Source organism: Nicotiana tomentosiformis, chromosome 7 (assembly GCF_000390325.3).
Source record: "Nicotiana tomentosiformis chromosome 7, ASM39032v3, whole genome shotgun sequence".
Classification (NCBI taxonomy): Eukaryota; Viridiplantae; Streptophyta; class Magnoliopsida; order Solanales; family Solanaceae; genus Nicotiana; species Nicotiana tomentosiformis.
This window is the reverse complement of record NC_090818.1, coordinates 117282451-117298978: the sequence shown is the minus strand read 5'-3', so window position 1 is coordinate 117298978 and position 16528 is coordinate 117282451. Positions and strand designations below refer to the sequence as shown.

The 16528-nt window shown below is 38.5% G+C and overlaps 1 protein-coding gene across 1 annotated transcript; it reads right to left on the bottom strand.

Moving 5' to 3' along the window:
• Window positions 1-5502, bottom strand: LOC104120741 (dnaJ protein P58IPK homolog). The gene is made up of 9 exons (XM_009632567.4): window positions 5247-5502; window positions 4038-4203; window positions 2870-3071; window positions 2575-2735; window positions 2331-2424; window positions 2003-2215; window positions 1401-1481; window positions 678-896; window positions 1-435 (listed from the first exon to the last, which is right to left on the bottom strand). Exons 1-9 carry the CDS (start codon window positions 5380-5382, stop codon window positions 262-264), a joined length of 1446 nt encoding a protein of 481 aa, XP_009630862.1. The 5' UTR covers window positions 5383-5502; the 3' UTR covers window positions 1-261.
• Between the last annotated feature and the right edge of the window lie 11026 nt (window positions 5503-16528).

Below are 16528 nucleotides of genomic sequence, written 5' to 3'. Positions count from 1 at the left end.
TTTCAGAAGAACTATTTGATAATGTAACATCAGTTATCTCCTCCACATCCCATTTTGAGTTAGGAAGTTACACATGGACCTGTTATCGATCCGATCAATTCTCCTTAAATCTACTGCTTCAATTACATAAATGAAAGAAAAAAATGGTATCCGCAAAGCAAAAACTTCTTGGGAATGTGTATGAGAGCCTACTGTACTTTGAACTGTGCATTCCTTGCAGAAACAATGCGAGGAGTTTCTTGGCAAAGAACAGCGTCGAGGTCAAAAATGAAATCCGCCAAATCCCCCACCTGGAAATCCTCCTTCAAAGTGGAATGTATACTGCTGCCCTCCTCCGCCGAATGGGTTGAAACCCCCACCACCCATTCCTGAACCCATGTCGTCAATGTCTTCCCCTTGGTCATATCGTGTACGTTTTTCCTCGTCACCTAGAATCTGGTAAGAGAGGCATGAGATTCAGACAAATAGCAGAATGTCCATAGCCTGACATGCTAATAGAAGAAAATTTAAGGGGGAAAAAAATCAAAGAAAAGCCATTTTATAATATGAGATCTGTTAATAGATAGGCATAATTTCATACTTTATCTGAAATGACTCACTTGTGTCATCAATCTAACACTGCAATGTGGCTACTAAAATAAGAACTGAAAACTGATGGAAAAGAAACAAAAGCGAACCTCATATGCAGCTGCTATTTCACGAAATTTGTTTTCTGCTTCTTCTCTGTTTTCAACGTTTTTGTCTGGATGCCATTGCAGAGCAAGTTTTTTGTATGCCTTTTTGATCTCTGAAACAGATGCTGTCTTTGACACTCCCAAGATCTTGTACCAATCCTTCCGTTGGCTCAATTTCAAAGATCTCTCAGCCCTCATCAGCGTTTCACGAATATTCCTATCCTATAGAAGTATACTTCAGATTATTTGATATTCAGATTAAGGCTAAAAAGATGAACCTCTATAGAAAGGACCATAGATATAGGTGTAATATATGGATTCATATGCAGGAAAACATCGGACAAGCAAACTTGGTTTTGAGTAAAAAGGAAAGATGTTATTTTGACTTGGAGACAGTGAATCACAAAATTTTTTTTTATTTCAATATGCGGACTTTTGGTTCACGGTTATCACAAAGCTTGCAAAATCTAAGCCTTGTTGTAGTCAAAACTCAATTCCCTCCCAACCCCACCCCCCCCCCCCCCCCAAAAAAAAAAAAAGAGGAAAAACGCAAAATCATATCATATATCCACCATATGTGTTGGCAAGATTGAGTTATCATGCCAATGTCTTCTCTCATCTTAGATGCAGTATTACTATGTGAAGAAACAACACTGAGAAGAACAGTTTGAAAGTCAAAAAGAGCAAATGAACAAACAAAACCACAGCAAATAGTTGCCAACAAACCTGAGGAGATTTTTCAGCTGCTTCTTTCAAATCCGCAACAGCCCCCTCCCAATCTTCTGTTAGAAGCTTGGCTTCACCCCTCTGTAAAAATATGCCCAACTCAAAGATTCAGGATTTATGGTGTAAACTTGATATTTCTAAGCAAACAACTTCATCGAGTACAACTATGCCAAGTTGCTCGGACTCGGATGCGGTGGTCCGATACGGGTCCGAATCTAGAGGTCCGATCCTTCATGATCTAAATTTTAAGATTCGAGGACATGGATCCTGATATGGATAACAACGCGGGGATTCGGCTAAAAATAATTCAAATATTTTAAAAAATGAATTATGGGTCATTATGTGGAAAACTTACAAGGTATTCCGAGGAGGAGAAAATATTGATCAAGAGGAGAATCCAAGAAGGAGATAAAAGGAAAAGGACTGACATAGAAATTTCTATATACAAGGTATTCCATTTTCTTCAATTTTACCCTAGCTTTTGTTTTGATTTCAGAAATAACTGTATACGCTCCGAATTTCTTCGTCAATGTGCGGCATCGAAGGTGAAGAGTCCGAGCAACTACAAGTTGAAACAAAGCAGAAGCAGATGAAGATAGAACCTGCACTAGAGCATCAATAAGCTCTCCATCAAGCTCAAGAGCTTCTGAGCAACTCGATATGGCATCCTTCCCTCTTCCAAGCTTCACCAAGACTTTACACAAACCAAGATGAAGATTAACATTATGTGCAGAATGGTTGGGGTCCATTGTCAGTGCTGCTTTATACTCCTCCACAGCAAGGCGAAGCTTACCCTTACTTGCATTATCTTCTGCCTGCGCGAAAGGTCAAGGTTTAAGAAGCTCACATTGTAGCATATCTTGGAGATATAGCAGCAGGAAAAAGGTCTGCACTTAGGGGAAGATTGTCGGGGAAGATAGCGAGGCTTACACTTTTAGTCTTTTTCAGTAAGTTTTTCAAGCCAAAATATGCTTTCTTCAATTCCCCATGCTCTGGGTCTGAACGAAGACCCTTTTGATAGTGCCTGAAGAAGTGCGTAAAAAGCTTCTTTAAACAACCTCAATAACATGACATTTGGCTTTTTTAACATTTGCCTTTCATTTTCTTTTGGAATGATTTTATCTTGGATTGGTGTAGTGGGAGGTAGGGAAATAGTGACAAGATCGCTAGTTACCTTAAGGCGACATCATGATCAGCCAGATAGTAGTAGGCACGGCCTCGTAGCAGTAAAGCCTCCAGATTATCCTCATCTTCTTTAAGTATGTATCCCGTCTCAGATATGACACTGGAATAGTCTTTATCTGAGAGCAATAGCTTCGCCTTAAGGAGTTTGGCCTAGAAATTCACATTAAGAAAACATCATCCTCTGTGTAACACCAAGTGGCTTTTTCACAAGAAGTTAGGACAATAATACAATATGACTACATCTCTAACAATGACAAAAGCCTCAAATTGCTAGAAATGAATACCTTGGAGCACGCCGGAGAGAAAACGAGTACGACTTTTTCTATATACTCCAATGCTTTTTTAATGTCACCTGTCTCCAACAGGTTGGTCGCTGAATCAAAAGCACTCTTAGATTGGTGCAATTGAGAAAGCTCCTTTTCCGCAGCTGAGTCTCCTGGTTTCATCTCCAGAAACTTTTTGTAGCTTCTTTCTGATTCATCATATCTACATAAGCCAAAGATCGCCTAAATCATATGATTTTTTGATGCAAGGTAAATGCCTTAATAACATAATTTTCAAATCAGATGCTACCTATAGAGACAAGATCTTAAATGCTTGAACGCTAACTAATGGGGAACAAGGTTTGTGGGACCACAGATACATTTATTGCGCCATTCCAACGTAAATAGCCCACAATTTGAGACAATCGGCTACTTGAGCGAGATGCCAACAAAATTAAGAGGTACATGAATTGACCTAGAAAATAACAATTTTGATGATATGCTAGTGTAGTCAAGCTCCGGACATGATAAATGGTTGTTACCATATTCACACACCTAAATATCTTAAACCTAGGTCAGAATAACAAATTCAAGAAAAAGGGCAGCCCGGTGCAAAGCATCGCGCGTTCACGTAGAGTCCAGGGAAGAGCTGCACGCGTTAGGTAGATGCAAGGAGGTTCAATTGAATTAGCTTTATAGGAAAATTATAAGTACAAATAGGGCAAAAATGAAGTTTTTGCATATATATATATGCATATATATATGCATATATATATATATATATATATATATATATATATATATATATATATATATATATATATATATGAAATGTTTGAACTCCCCATGACATAAGAGAATATTCTAGTCCAGTGGCGAAGGTGGTTCAAAAATGTTTTAGGCAATAGGTTTAAATCCCAGGTGTAGCATTCTTGCAATTTTTTGAATACTCTTGCTATAATCCTTGGCTCCGCCACTGCCTAGGAGTCTAATCATTGAAGGCGTACCCCATTAGCCATTGTAATTATTTGCTATCTAGAAGCTGCATAGCACCATCAACAACAACATGCAGCACATGCCGTTAAATGGAAGATAATAGGAAGCGGCTAATGAAGATGTTCACATACATCAAACAAGCTTATATTAACACGACCAGCTTTTAATATGCAGTAAAAGAGTTGGATTTAACCTGCACAACTGACGAAGAAGAGATGCACGGTGCCAATACGCTTCTGATAGCGCTGGGTCTGCCTCTATGGCTGAATTTAGATCATTAAGTGCCTCACTGTATTTCTTAACTTTTACATTTTGTGAAACTCTCTCAAACAATGCAGCAGCGTCACCAGGTTTAGTGTCTACATATCAAGAATAGCAAAAATATTAGAGAACAATAAATGCCACTTCAATGACATGACAAAAGAACAGCATAAATCATGCTATTAGTAGGCACATAACCTCTTCGCTCCTTTCTTACAACAACAAAACTACCGGATTCACTCAAGATAACATCAAACAACAATTCAAATCCCCCCTCCCAATTTAAAGTATCAACTACCCACTTTACAACATTGCATTACTTTAAAGTTCAATCACTCACATTCCATCTTTTTACCAGATCTAGTTCTTTCTCATTACTGCATGACCTAAGATCTGCCACAGTTAACCTTTCTATCTAACTTTCTATCACTAACATCCTTATTTGAATTGGTGCCTCAGTTTCCCCCTCACTTCCTCAATATCGACGCTAAGTCTCTGATATTTCCTTTTCACAAAAGAACTTTGGTTCCGACAAGCCTGTGAATACACAGACTTCACCTTCCTAGGTTCTTTTTCTTTTTCGGGATAATGTTGGTGTTTGTGCCAACCTGTGCGCACAATCATATCTACCACATCCTACCAGCACACGTATCGAGTAACTATGTCCAGCTTAGGCAAATGGGATGAAATGCAGATTTTTCATTACTTCGAAGACAATTCATTAGCAGAAAGACTAAAAGAGAGGATTAAGAATGCAATATCTTAGAAGTTAATAACAACCAACCAAAAGATGAACAGCAAATTGTCTAATAACCAACCAAAAGAAGAACAGCAAATTGTCTTTTTTACTTCTAAACTTTTTTACTAAGAATTAAATTTGTAATCTTTATACTCTCTAAGTAAAAAATTAAATGAGTTGAGTCTGGTACAATAGCAATATGCATTCTAAGCCAAGAAAATCATAAACATTTTTGCTCAAAGCTCAAATCTTGAAAGTTAAATCCCCAAATCAACTGTCACTATTAATCACATATTTCAAATGCACAAATCTAAAGTATCCAAATTTACAGCTAAAATTTTAAAAACCCCAAATCAAAAAATCAAACAATATAATCATAAAAATCAAATCTTGAAAGTTTACCTAAGGCAGATACAAGGGGTTGAAGAAAAAGAAATTGGCAGGCAAATACAAAGTTGAGTATTAATGCTGAAAATAGAAAGCCCCTCCATGCTACGAAATAATCAAAGCTCCATAGCTTCGTAATCAATGGCTCCATTATTCAATTGACTGTAAATACATACAAAATACAATACATATGTGCGTGTAATTTTTGAACCAAACTATATAGATTTGTCTTTTTTTCACAATGTGAAATTCTTTTGTGTTACAAGTGACAAAGAGGGTTCAAAGGTTAAAGGATTCTCGTGTCATTCCACGTTAGATTAGCCTATCGGATTCTGCCACGTGTCTTTGACGTAGGTGGTTTTTGTGGGATCTTCCACTGGGATCTTGACACGTAGGATTTTGCTATGTGCATTTGTAGGGGAACTAAATTTAATTTGTATATTTTCTTTGATTAGTTGATTAGACATATTTGAAGAGATTACTAGTTTTGCTTAACTATCTATTTTCGGAATATATTGATTCGATTAATCTAAATTTATATTTGAAATCTATATCTATATCTATATCTATATCTACCTATCTATATACCTATATATCTATATACCTATATATTTATATCTATATCTATCTATATTTATATTATACTATATTATAAATTTTAAAACTTTTGGAAAAGTTATTTTACTAAAATATATTTCAAAAGCTAAACGATCATTTTACCCTTCAGTTTAACAATACTCCTTTAACATTGTTAAATAAAAATGTAATTATACGTTATAATGAATACCAAAGATAAAATTGAGCACATTTATTGTATATACAAGCTTTAGACATTTATTTTTAATGATAATAATCTTACGTTATCTCTCATTCTAATTTATTACTTGTGCAAATTTCTGAAGTTGTGTCACGACCCAAAATTTCACTTGTCGTGATGACGTCTATCTCAATACTAGGCAAGCCGACAATCTCAATAAACCACCATATCTTTTAAATTTGAAAACATAATAATTAAATTCAGCGGAAGAAATCTCACAAATACAAATATAAACACTCCCAAAACCCGGTGTCACTAAGTACATGAACATCTAATATGAATACAAAGTGTCACTGATAAAAACACTGTCTGAAAGTATAGAACAGTACAATAACTGAAGGAAAGAGAGACAAGGTCAGCGGATGCCAAGCAACTAACTTGATAGTCTCCAACTAGTAACATACTGAGGTCTAACAGTTGTCGTGTCCGGAAGCACCTGGATCTGCACACGAGGTGCAGAGTGTAGTATGAGTACAACCAACTCAATAAGTAACAAGACTAACCTTTGGGCTGAAAGTAGTAACGAGCTCCACAAGTACAGTCCAGTATAAATAATGGTAAATATGTAGGCATGCTTTCAAGTTCAACAGTTAAACTCAGTACAAATGAAATAGATCAATACTGCATGATATGAGGAATAGGACATCTCAGTAGAAAGACCTCATGTAAATACTGGTCACAAATTATTCGGTCACTCGGTACTATTTATGGCCAATCTAGCCCAGGGATATTCCAACTCGTATATAAATACACATTGACTGACAGTCAGTCACTCGGTATCGTATAAGGCCAACCCAGCCCTAGGGTAATTTTTTCCCAAATGTAAATGATTCGGACAAGATCCATGTCCAGATAAATTCATTACAATATAAATAAGTAAGGCAAGTCCATGCCCTGGAAAATCCATCTCGAATATATATAATCATCTACGCTCACTGGGGGTGTGTACAGACTCCGGAGGGGCTCCTTCAGCCCAACCGTGATATAAAGCCTTTATGGCCTACTGCAGGCAGGCAGTCCCGATCCGTATAATAATAAAGCCTATAAGGCCTGCTGCAGGCGGGCAGCCCCGATTCATAAAATAATAAAGCCTATAAGGCCTGCTGTAGGCGGGCATCCCTGATCCATATAATAATAATGTATAAAGCCATTATGGCATGCTGCAGGCGGTCATCCCCGATCCATTTAATGATAACATATATAAAGCCAATATGGCCTGCTGCGGCGCACAGCTCGATCCCATAAATATCCTCACAGTGGACGAATATGACTGAGTATGAAATGTATATTTTTTTTAAACAATTAATTCAACAGCAACACGACCCCATGGGTCCCAAAAATATTGGCATGTAGCCTAAACATGATCTTTAATAAGAGTATCAGCTCAATTTCTCTAACATGTTCAAATAATAACATTATTCTTTAATTTTTCAACTTCACATGATTTCGTCGAGTAACAATTTCAATGGTGCACGTCCACACGCTCGTCAACTATCATGTGTGTCACCTCCAAACAATTTATATAACACAAATTTGGGGATTAATACCCTTAGAACCAACTTTAGAAGTGTTACTTACCTCAAACCGTGTAATTCTTTACTCCGATAGGCCCTTGCCTCGTGAATTGGTTTCCAAATGCCTCGAATCTAGCTACAATTAATTCGATTCAGTCAATAAAATTTATTGGAATTAATCCCATAAGAAAATACTAATTTTCCAACAAAAATCCGAAATTTAGCTCAAAATTCGCTCGTGGGCCCTACGTCTCGGAACCCGACAAAAGTTACAAAATCCGAGAGCCCATTCAACCACGAGTCTAACCATGCCAATTTTTCCAAAATCCGGCCTCAACTCGACCCTCAAATTTTCAAATTAAACCAAGAGGGTTTTCTAAATTTTCCAACTTAATTCACCCACTAAATGTTAAAAATTATGGATTCGGGTAATTTAACCAATATTGAGTTAAGAACACTTACCCCATTATTTTCTCTAAAAATCTCCCAAAAATCACCTTTATCCGAGCTCCAAATCGGTAAAAATAAAAAATGGGACAAAGTCCCTTTTCAGAACTTAAACTCTCTGCCCAGTCATTTGCTCTACGCGATCGCGGACAACCATACGCGATCGCAAAACACAAACTTTCACTGCCCAGAAAAGACCCTACGCGATCGCGGTGTCCTTCACGCGATCGAGAAGCATAGGATCCTCAACCCTACGCGATCGCGGACAGCGACACGCGATGGCATAGAGCAAACGCGTGGCCCAGCCTTTTGCCTCATTCCTCTTCGCGAACACGGCATTTCACACTCGTTCGCGTAGCACAACCTGGCCAAACCTACGCGATCGCGGAATCCTTCACGCGATCACATAGCATAAAATCTCACTGCTCCAACTTAGCCTACGCGATCGGGGACATTCTCATGCGATCGCATAGAAGGAAACCAGTGACAGAAAACCAGCATTCTTCAACTGGAATGCCAAGTCCAAAATTGATCTGTTAGCCGTCCGAAACTCACCCTAGGCCCCCGGGACCTCAACCATACCAACAAGTCCTAAAATATCATACGAACTTAGTCGTGTCTTCAAATCACATCCAACAACACTAAAAATACGAATCACACATAGATTCAAGCCTAATGAACTTTGAAACTTTCAATTTCTACAAACGACGCCGGAACCTGCCAAATCACGTCCGATTGACCTCAAATTTTGCATACAATTCATAAATGACATAATGGAGCTATAAAAAATTTCAGAACTGGATTTCGACCCCGATAAGAAAAAGTCAACTCCCCGGTCAAACTTCTCGAAAATTCAATTTTCGCCATTTCAAGCCAAATTCCACTACGAACTTCTAAATAATTTTACAGACACGCTCCTAAGTCCAAAATTACTATACGGAGCTATTGGAATCATCAAAACTCCATTCCGAGGTCATTTACACATAAGTCGACATCCAGTCATTATTTTAACTTAAGCTTTAAACCTTGGAACTAAGTGTTCCAATTCCTTCCAAAACCTCATCGGATCCGAACTAATTAACCCGGTAAGTCATAAAATAATTTAAAATCATAAATTGAGCAGTAAATAGGGAAACGGGGTTGTAATACTCAAAACGACCGGTCAGGGCGTTACATTCTTCCCCACTTAAATATACGTTCGTCCTCGAACGTGCCAAAAGTTATTTCCAAGCCATCTCATCACTATTCCGTCTTACCACGCACATACCCGAGGGGTGATCCCACGTCACCCTATTCTGTGTAAACTGTATAGGCCTGACAACAGAACATAATTAAAAATTATTACTTCAACCTTAGCCCATAAACCTTGGAATTCAATTTCCAACATTCAGAATTTCTTACAAGACCCGAATCTCACAGTTACACACTGTATAAGTCTGAACAAGCTGCATCAAGCCATAACTATAACCACGGATATAATCACCTAACATATTACACAACTCGCATGCTCGTAGCACCATTCCTGATCACAGTAACTACTCCAAAACCAACGAAGTACTAGTATTAAACCCCATATCAAACCAAACCTCATCCCAAAACCTTCGTACATTGTTGATAATAAAAGAAACACGTGATATTTCATGACCACTTACCAGATCAACAAGTCACGGAGCTTTCCCTCGTTCAACAAGTACCATAGCCAATTATTTAAGCCGAATTCTAAGTTATTCTTCCAACACGTTATAATCAAACCTGAGAGTATCCATTCTAGGTCCAATGACCTTATATTATTAAACACAACTATCCCGAAGACAAGCCACACCAATATAACTCCAGCCACAATGGCGCAATCCGCGTACCCAAAAATAAAAAATGACTCAAAGTAGAGAACTGTATTGCAAGTTCAACGAGCACCACCACAACTGCAATGCTATAAGCTCATCATACATGGTAAAACCAAGACTCACGAATCTAATAATGGTAACCAGCTCTCCTAGAGCTCACATTAACATCACCCGCACGGACAACTCACGTGCCAATAACATAATCCGCCTGGCATGCTCACATGCCTCCAGTCCAAGCATATCATACATGAGCAATCAAATAAGTACACATGTATATGATAAATGAAGTAAAATTCACATGCTCCTAGACTAGTATAAATAACACGTCATAGAGTAGGCATGTGCAAAGTGCATTATCACAACTCAATTCGGAAGTTAACGCGAAAATAGTAACTACCCAGTTAATTCTCAACAAAGGTACGAATAGGAGAAACGTCATAACTTTACGCTTAACCGTCAACTCTAGGCATATCATAACCTAAACATTTTCCCGAATCTGAATACTTGCCCTGATGCCCGCAGATGGGCTCAAACCTCGAACATATATATATATATATATATATATATATATATATATATATATATATATATATATACACACACACACACACACACACACACACACACACACACACTCGTAGCGCATAGTCATCACAAATACTTAACGCAACTAGTGCCTCCACTGAGTTTAAATAAAATACTCACCTCAAACAGGCCGCAACCCTGAAACAATATGCTTCTGAGAACTCTCAGTTCCCCAAATTCATAGAACACATGAACCATCATAACTGATCACAACTCCAGCACTCGAATGACTATCACATCCTTCATGCATGATCATCCCACTAGGAATATTTTCATAATTCTTCTGTGCCACATATCAATAATTTGAATATCAGCAATCTATCAACTAGGTGAGTATCGTTATACCGATGCCATCGGAAAGTCAAAACATAATGTGCCTTTTGAAATGCGCACCCTTCTCAGGGATTACCGAGCAGTTACAACATTCATTTAAATATCTAAAGCTGACCATGTTGTCCCAAATTCGGGACCTTCCCTTCAAGACTAAACTGTCATATCGTATATGTAGGTTTTAATCCCGCAAAATACACCGCATCTATCATGCCATCATGTGACAAGCACAAGAATCTCATTATAAACTCTGAGTCACCAGCAAATTTCATACCCAGTTGCCTATTTTCTCCGATTTTTCTTCTAAATTACCCTCCAGTTGTCACTTTCCCTTGTCAGAACACTACGATCCTTGCCCTAAACTCACTACAAGACATCCTGACATAAAATCGCATCGCTCTAATGCCCATAAGGTAATGTATTCTTCTTAAGCACCCCCATAAGTACCACAACCGTAACACTCACTCTGAAAATACCTTATGTGGATTTTAAAAAAAAATTCTTCTTACATTTCTTATACTAAAATGTAGAATCCATAATCATACAGAATTACCGCAAACCCCGGTACCATTAAATGTAAATCTCAGGTTCTATCCATACACAAATTCGGAAGAATTCTCGATTTCTATATATAAATCTCGAACCCATTAGGACCTCTTCGGGAGTCACCCACTTTGCTCAAATCTAAATTGCACCACCCAAATGGGCTGAAAGACACGTGCCTCATTAGCACAACAACACTCAAAGAGGTAACCCTGCTCTAACACCACCAATTAAATTCATACTCCGTGCGTACTGCATCCTTCACAAATAACAACTCACTCATCCCATGATTTTCACATACTCATAAAGTGCAATATATCCCGTATCTAGGAATTTCAGTATTCGAGTCATCCTCAATCTCAACCTCTGCAAGTCGTAACTAATCCACAAATATGCTCAGACCAAAACTAAAATTTAACATATAACCATGAAATTGAATTGTCCATAACAGGCTCCCCTACTTGGCTCAGAGCCATAAATTAAAACACTCGATAATTCGCAATACCCGTACTCTATTGCTATCATAACACCGCGGTCAGTTCAACGAAAATTCTTCTCAAGCTTATACCACGCCAACCATAAAATACCTCAATCGTCCGCTAAGCTCGCATTTATTCTCTTAACACTCAAGTCAACTTTCTCAACCAGACTCAAATTCAAGTCTCAACACATACGCCTCGCTGGCAGAAAAGCAACTCTCTCTATTCACATTATAAGGAACACATCTACGTAGATTACTCCGCAGGGGATAATCCACTTGCTTAGCCTCAAATTGGTGTCTTGTTATACCCTTTCGCAGTTACAGTTTCTATGAAATCACTTAGTCTATCTGAGTCCAAACTCATTAACCAGACATGAGAATTTAATTTGTCCCAAAATTTAACAACGCGAAAGGTCCTTCAAAATATTCATACTCATCACAGAGCCATTCCACCGCTTATCGAGCTACAAATTTCACTCGTAGGGACATTATTAGACATATGAGTCCAAATGTACAAGTTACAACTGAAGCCACCGAACTTAAGCTACGGTCTAACCCTGGCCTCAAGTCCTCCAAACTAGACCATCACCAAAATATAGAATACTCATCTTGAACCTTATTCATGTAATCATAAGCCGGTGATGCACAGTTGATGCCGAGCACTCACATGCGCACACGAATGTGTGAAGGAATTCAAAGAGTTATATTTCAAGCTGAATCAATTCCGCACGATAAGGAGAGAAAGATGGGAAGTTTATCCTAAAATTCCTTGTAGCCTCTCGAAGATAAGTATGGACGTCATCATACCGATCTGCAAGACTCTACTAGACACTTGCTCATGACTCGTGAGACCTATGTAACCTAGGCTCTGATACCAACTTGTCACGACCCAAAACCTCACCTGTCGTAATGGCGCCTATCTCAATACTAGGCAAGCCGGCAATCTCAATAAACCACCATATCTTTTAAATTTGAAAATATAATAATTAAATTCAGCGGAAGAAATCTCACAAATACAAATATAAACACTCCAAAAATCCGGTGTCACTGAGTACATGAGAATCTAATATGAATACAAAGTCTGACTAATAAAAACACTGTCTGAAAGTATAGAACAATACAATAACTGAAGGAAAGAGAGACAAGGTCAGCGGACGCCAAGCAGCTATCTTGATAGTCTCCAACTGGTAACACACTGAGGTCTAACAGTCGCCGTGTCCGGAAGACTAACCTCTGGGCTGAAAGTAGTAACGAGCTTCGCAGGTACAGTCCAGAATAAATAATGGTACAAACATATAGCCATTCTTTCAATTTCAACAGCTAAACTCGGTACAAGTGAAATAGATCAATACTGCATGATATGAGGAATAAGACATCTCAGTAGAAAGATCCCATGTAAATACTGGTCACAAATTATTCGGTCACTCGGTAATATTTATGGCCAATCTAGCCCAGGGGTATTCCAACCCGTATATAAATACACATCAACTGACAGCCAGTCACTCAGTACCGTATAAGGCCAACCCAGCCTTGGGGTAATCTATCCCCAAATGTAAATGATTCAGACAAATTCATTGCAATAAATTCATTGCAATATAAATAAGTAAGGAAAGTCCATGCCTTGGAAAATTCATCCCGAATATATATAATCATCTACTCTCACTGGGGGTGTGTATAGACTCTGGAGGGGCTCCTTCAGCCCAAGCGTGATATAAAGCCTTTAAGGCCTACTACAGGAGGGCAGACCCGATCAGTATAATAATAAAGCCTAGAAGGCCTGCTGCAGGCGGGCATCCCCGATCCATTAAATAGAAAAGGCTATAAGGCCTACTGCAGGCGGGCATCCCCGATCCATATAATAATAATGCATAAAGCCATTATGGCCTGCTGCAGGCGGGCAACCCCAATCCATTTTATGATAACATATATAAAGTCAATATTGCCTGCTGCGGCGCGCAACTTGATCCCATAAATATCCTCACAATGGACGAATGTGACTGAGTGTGAAATGTATATTTTTTTTGAAACAATTAATTCAACAGCAACACGACCCCATGGGTCCCAAAAATATTGGCACGTAGCCTAAACATGATCTTTAATAAGAGCCTCAACTCAATTTCTCTAACATGTTGTGATAATAACATGGTTCTTTAATTTTTCAACTTCATTGGATTTATTCGAGTCACAATTTCAATGGTGCACGTCCACACGCTCGTCAACGATCGTGTGCGTCACCTCCAAACAATTCATATAACACAAATTCGGGGATTCATACCCTCAGAATTAAGTTTAGAAGTGTTACTTAGCTCAAACTGTGTAATTCTTTACTCCGCTAGGCCCTTGCCTCGTGAATTGGTTTCCAAACGCCTCGAAGCTAGCCATAATTAATTCGATCCAGTCAATAAAATTTATTAGAATTAATCCCATAAGAAAATACTAATTTTCCAACAAAAATCTGAAATTTAGCTCAAAAATTGTCCGTAGGCCCCACGTCTCGAAACCTGACAAAAGTTACAAAATCCGAAAGCCCATTCAACCACGAGTCTAACCATACTAATTTTACCATAATCCGACCTCAACTCGACCCTCAAATCTTCAAATTAAACCAAGAGGGTTTTCTAAATTTTTCAAATTAATTCACCAATTGAATATTAAAAACAACCATGGATTCGGGTAATTTAACCAATATTGAGTTAAGAACACTTACCCCATTATTTTCTCTGTAAATCTCCCAAAAATTGCCTTTATCCGAGCTCCAAATCGGTAAAAATGGAAAATGTCCCATTTTTAGAACTTAAACTCTCTACCCAGTCATTTGCTCTACGCGATCGCGGACAACCATACGCGATCGCGAAGCACAAACTTCCACTGCCCAGAAAAGACCCTACGCGATCTAGGGGTGGGCATATTTCGGTCTGAACCGAAAAAACCGACTGAATCGAAAATATTTTTATTTCGGTTATTCGATTTTTTCGGTCGGTTTCGGTTTAAAATATTAAATTTTCTATTTTTCGGTTCGATTTTCTATTATTAATTTATTTGGTTCGGTTAACCGAAAAACCGAATTATTAGCAAACCAACAAATTTTCGGTTGGTTTTAGTCTAATTTACCGAAATTTTGAAACAAAACCAACAAATTTGTTAGTCCAATTATTACATAGAGAGAGCCCAATATGATAATGTTCAAACCAAAAACCGAACCGAAATTAGAAAACCGAACTGAACCGAAGTTATTCAGTTCGATTTCGGTTACTACTTTTACAAAACCGAAAACCAAAAAATCGAACCGAATTTCTTAAAACCGAACCGACCGAACGCCCACCCCTAACGCAATCGCGGTGTCCTTCACGTGATCGTGAAGCACAGGATCCTTAGCCCTACGCGATCGCGGACAGCCACACGCGATCGCATAGAGCAAATGTGTGGCCCAGCCTTCTGCCTCATTCCTCTTCGCGAACCTGGCATTTCACATGCGTTCGCGTATCACAGCCTGGCCAAACCTACACGATCACAGATGCCTTCACGCGATCGCATAACACAAAATCTCACTGCTCCAACTTAGCCTACGCGACCGCGTACATTCTCTTGCGATCGCGTAGAGGGAAACCAGTGACAGAAAACCAACATTCTTTAGCGGGTGTGCCAAGTCCAAAATTGATCCGTTAGCCGTCTGAAACTCAACCGAGGCCCCCGGGACCTCAAACAAATATACCAATAAGTCCTAAAACATCATATGAACTTAGTCGTGTCTTCTAATCACATCCAACAACACTAAAACATGAATCACACATAGATTCAAGCCTAATGAACTTTAAAACTTCCAATTTCTACAAACGACGTCGGAACTTATCAAATCATGTCCGATTGACCTCAAATTTTGCACACAAGTCATAAATGACATAACGGAGCTATGAAAATTTTCAGAACTGGATTCCGACCTCGATAACAAAATGTCAACTCCCCGATCAAACTTCTCGATAATTCAATTTTTGCCATTTCAAGCCAAATTCCACTACGGACTTCCAAATAATTTTTCGGATACGCTCCTAAGTCCAAAATTACCATACAGAACTATTGGAATCATCAAAACTCCATTCTAGGGTCGTTTACACATAAGTTGACATCCGGTCACTATTTTAACTTAAACTTTAAACCTTGGAACTAAGTGTTCCAATTCATTCCAAAACCATACCGGATCCGAAGCAATTAACCCGGTAAGTCATAAAACAATTATAAAGCATAAATTGAGCAGTAATGGGGAAACAGGGTTGCAATACTTAAAACGATCGGATGGATCGTTACAAGTTGAGTCATTATTTGTCACGGCCCGAAATTTCCACCTTCGGGACCGTGATGGTGCCTAACATTTCACTTGCTAGACAACCTAACATTAGAATAATATTAGCCATTTTAAAACTATTTTAAATTAATTAGAGACAATTGCTGAAATAAAGTCAGAAATCTAGTGAATAATCCATAATAATAGCGTTGTCTAAATACCATCCTAGAACTGGAGTCACAAGTGCACGAGCTTCTAGAATAATACAAATAAGGGTCCGAATAAAATAGAGTTGTCTGAAAGGAAACATGCATCTAAAATAAAGTAGACGGGGACTTCGTAACTGCGGACGCTGTGCAGTTATACCTCAAGTCTCCTCTGGGTAGCTAAAATCTGAGCAAATCTACGGTACGCCGCTGGGACCAACTCCGAAATATGCAAAAGAAGTGCAGAGTGT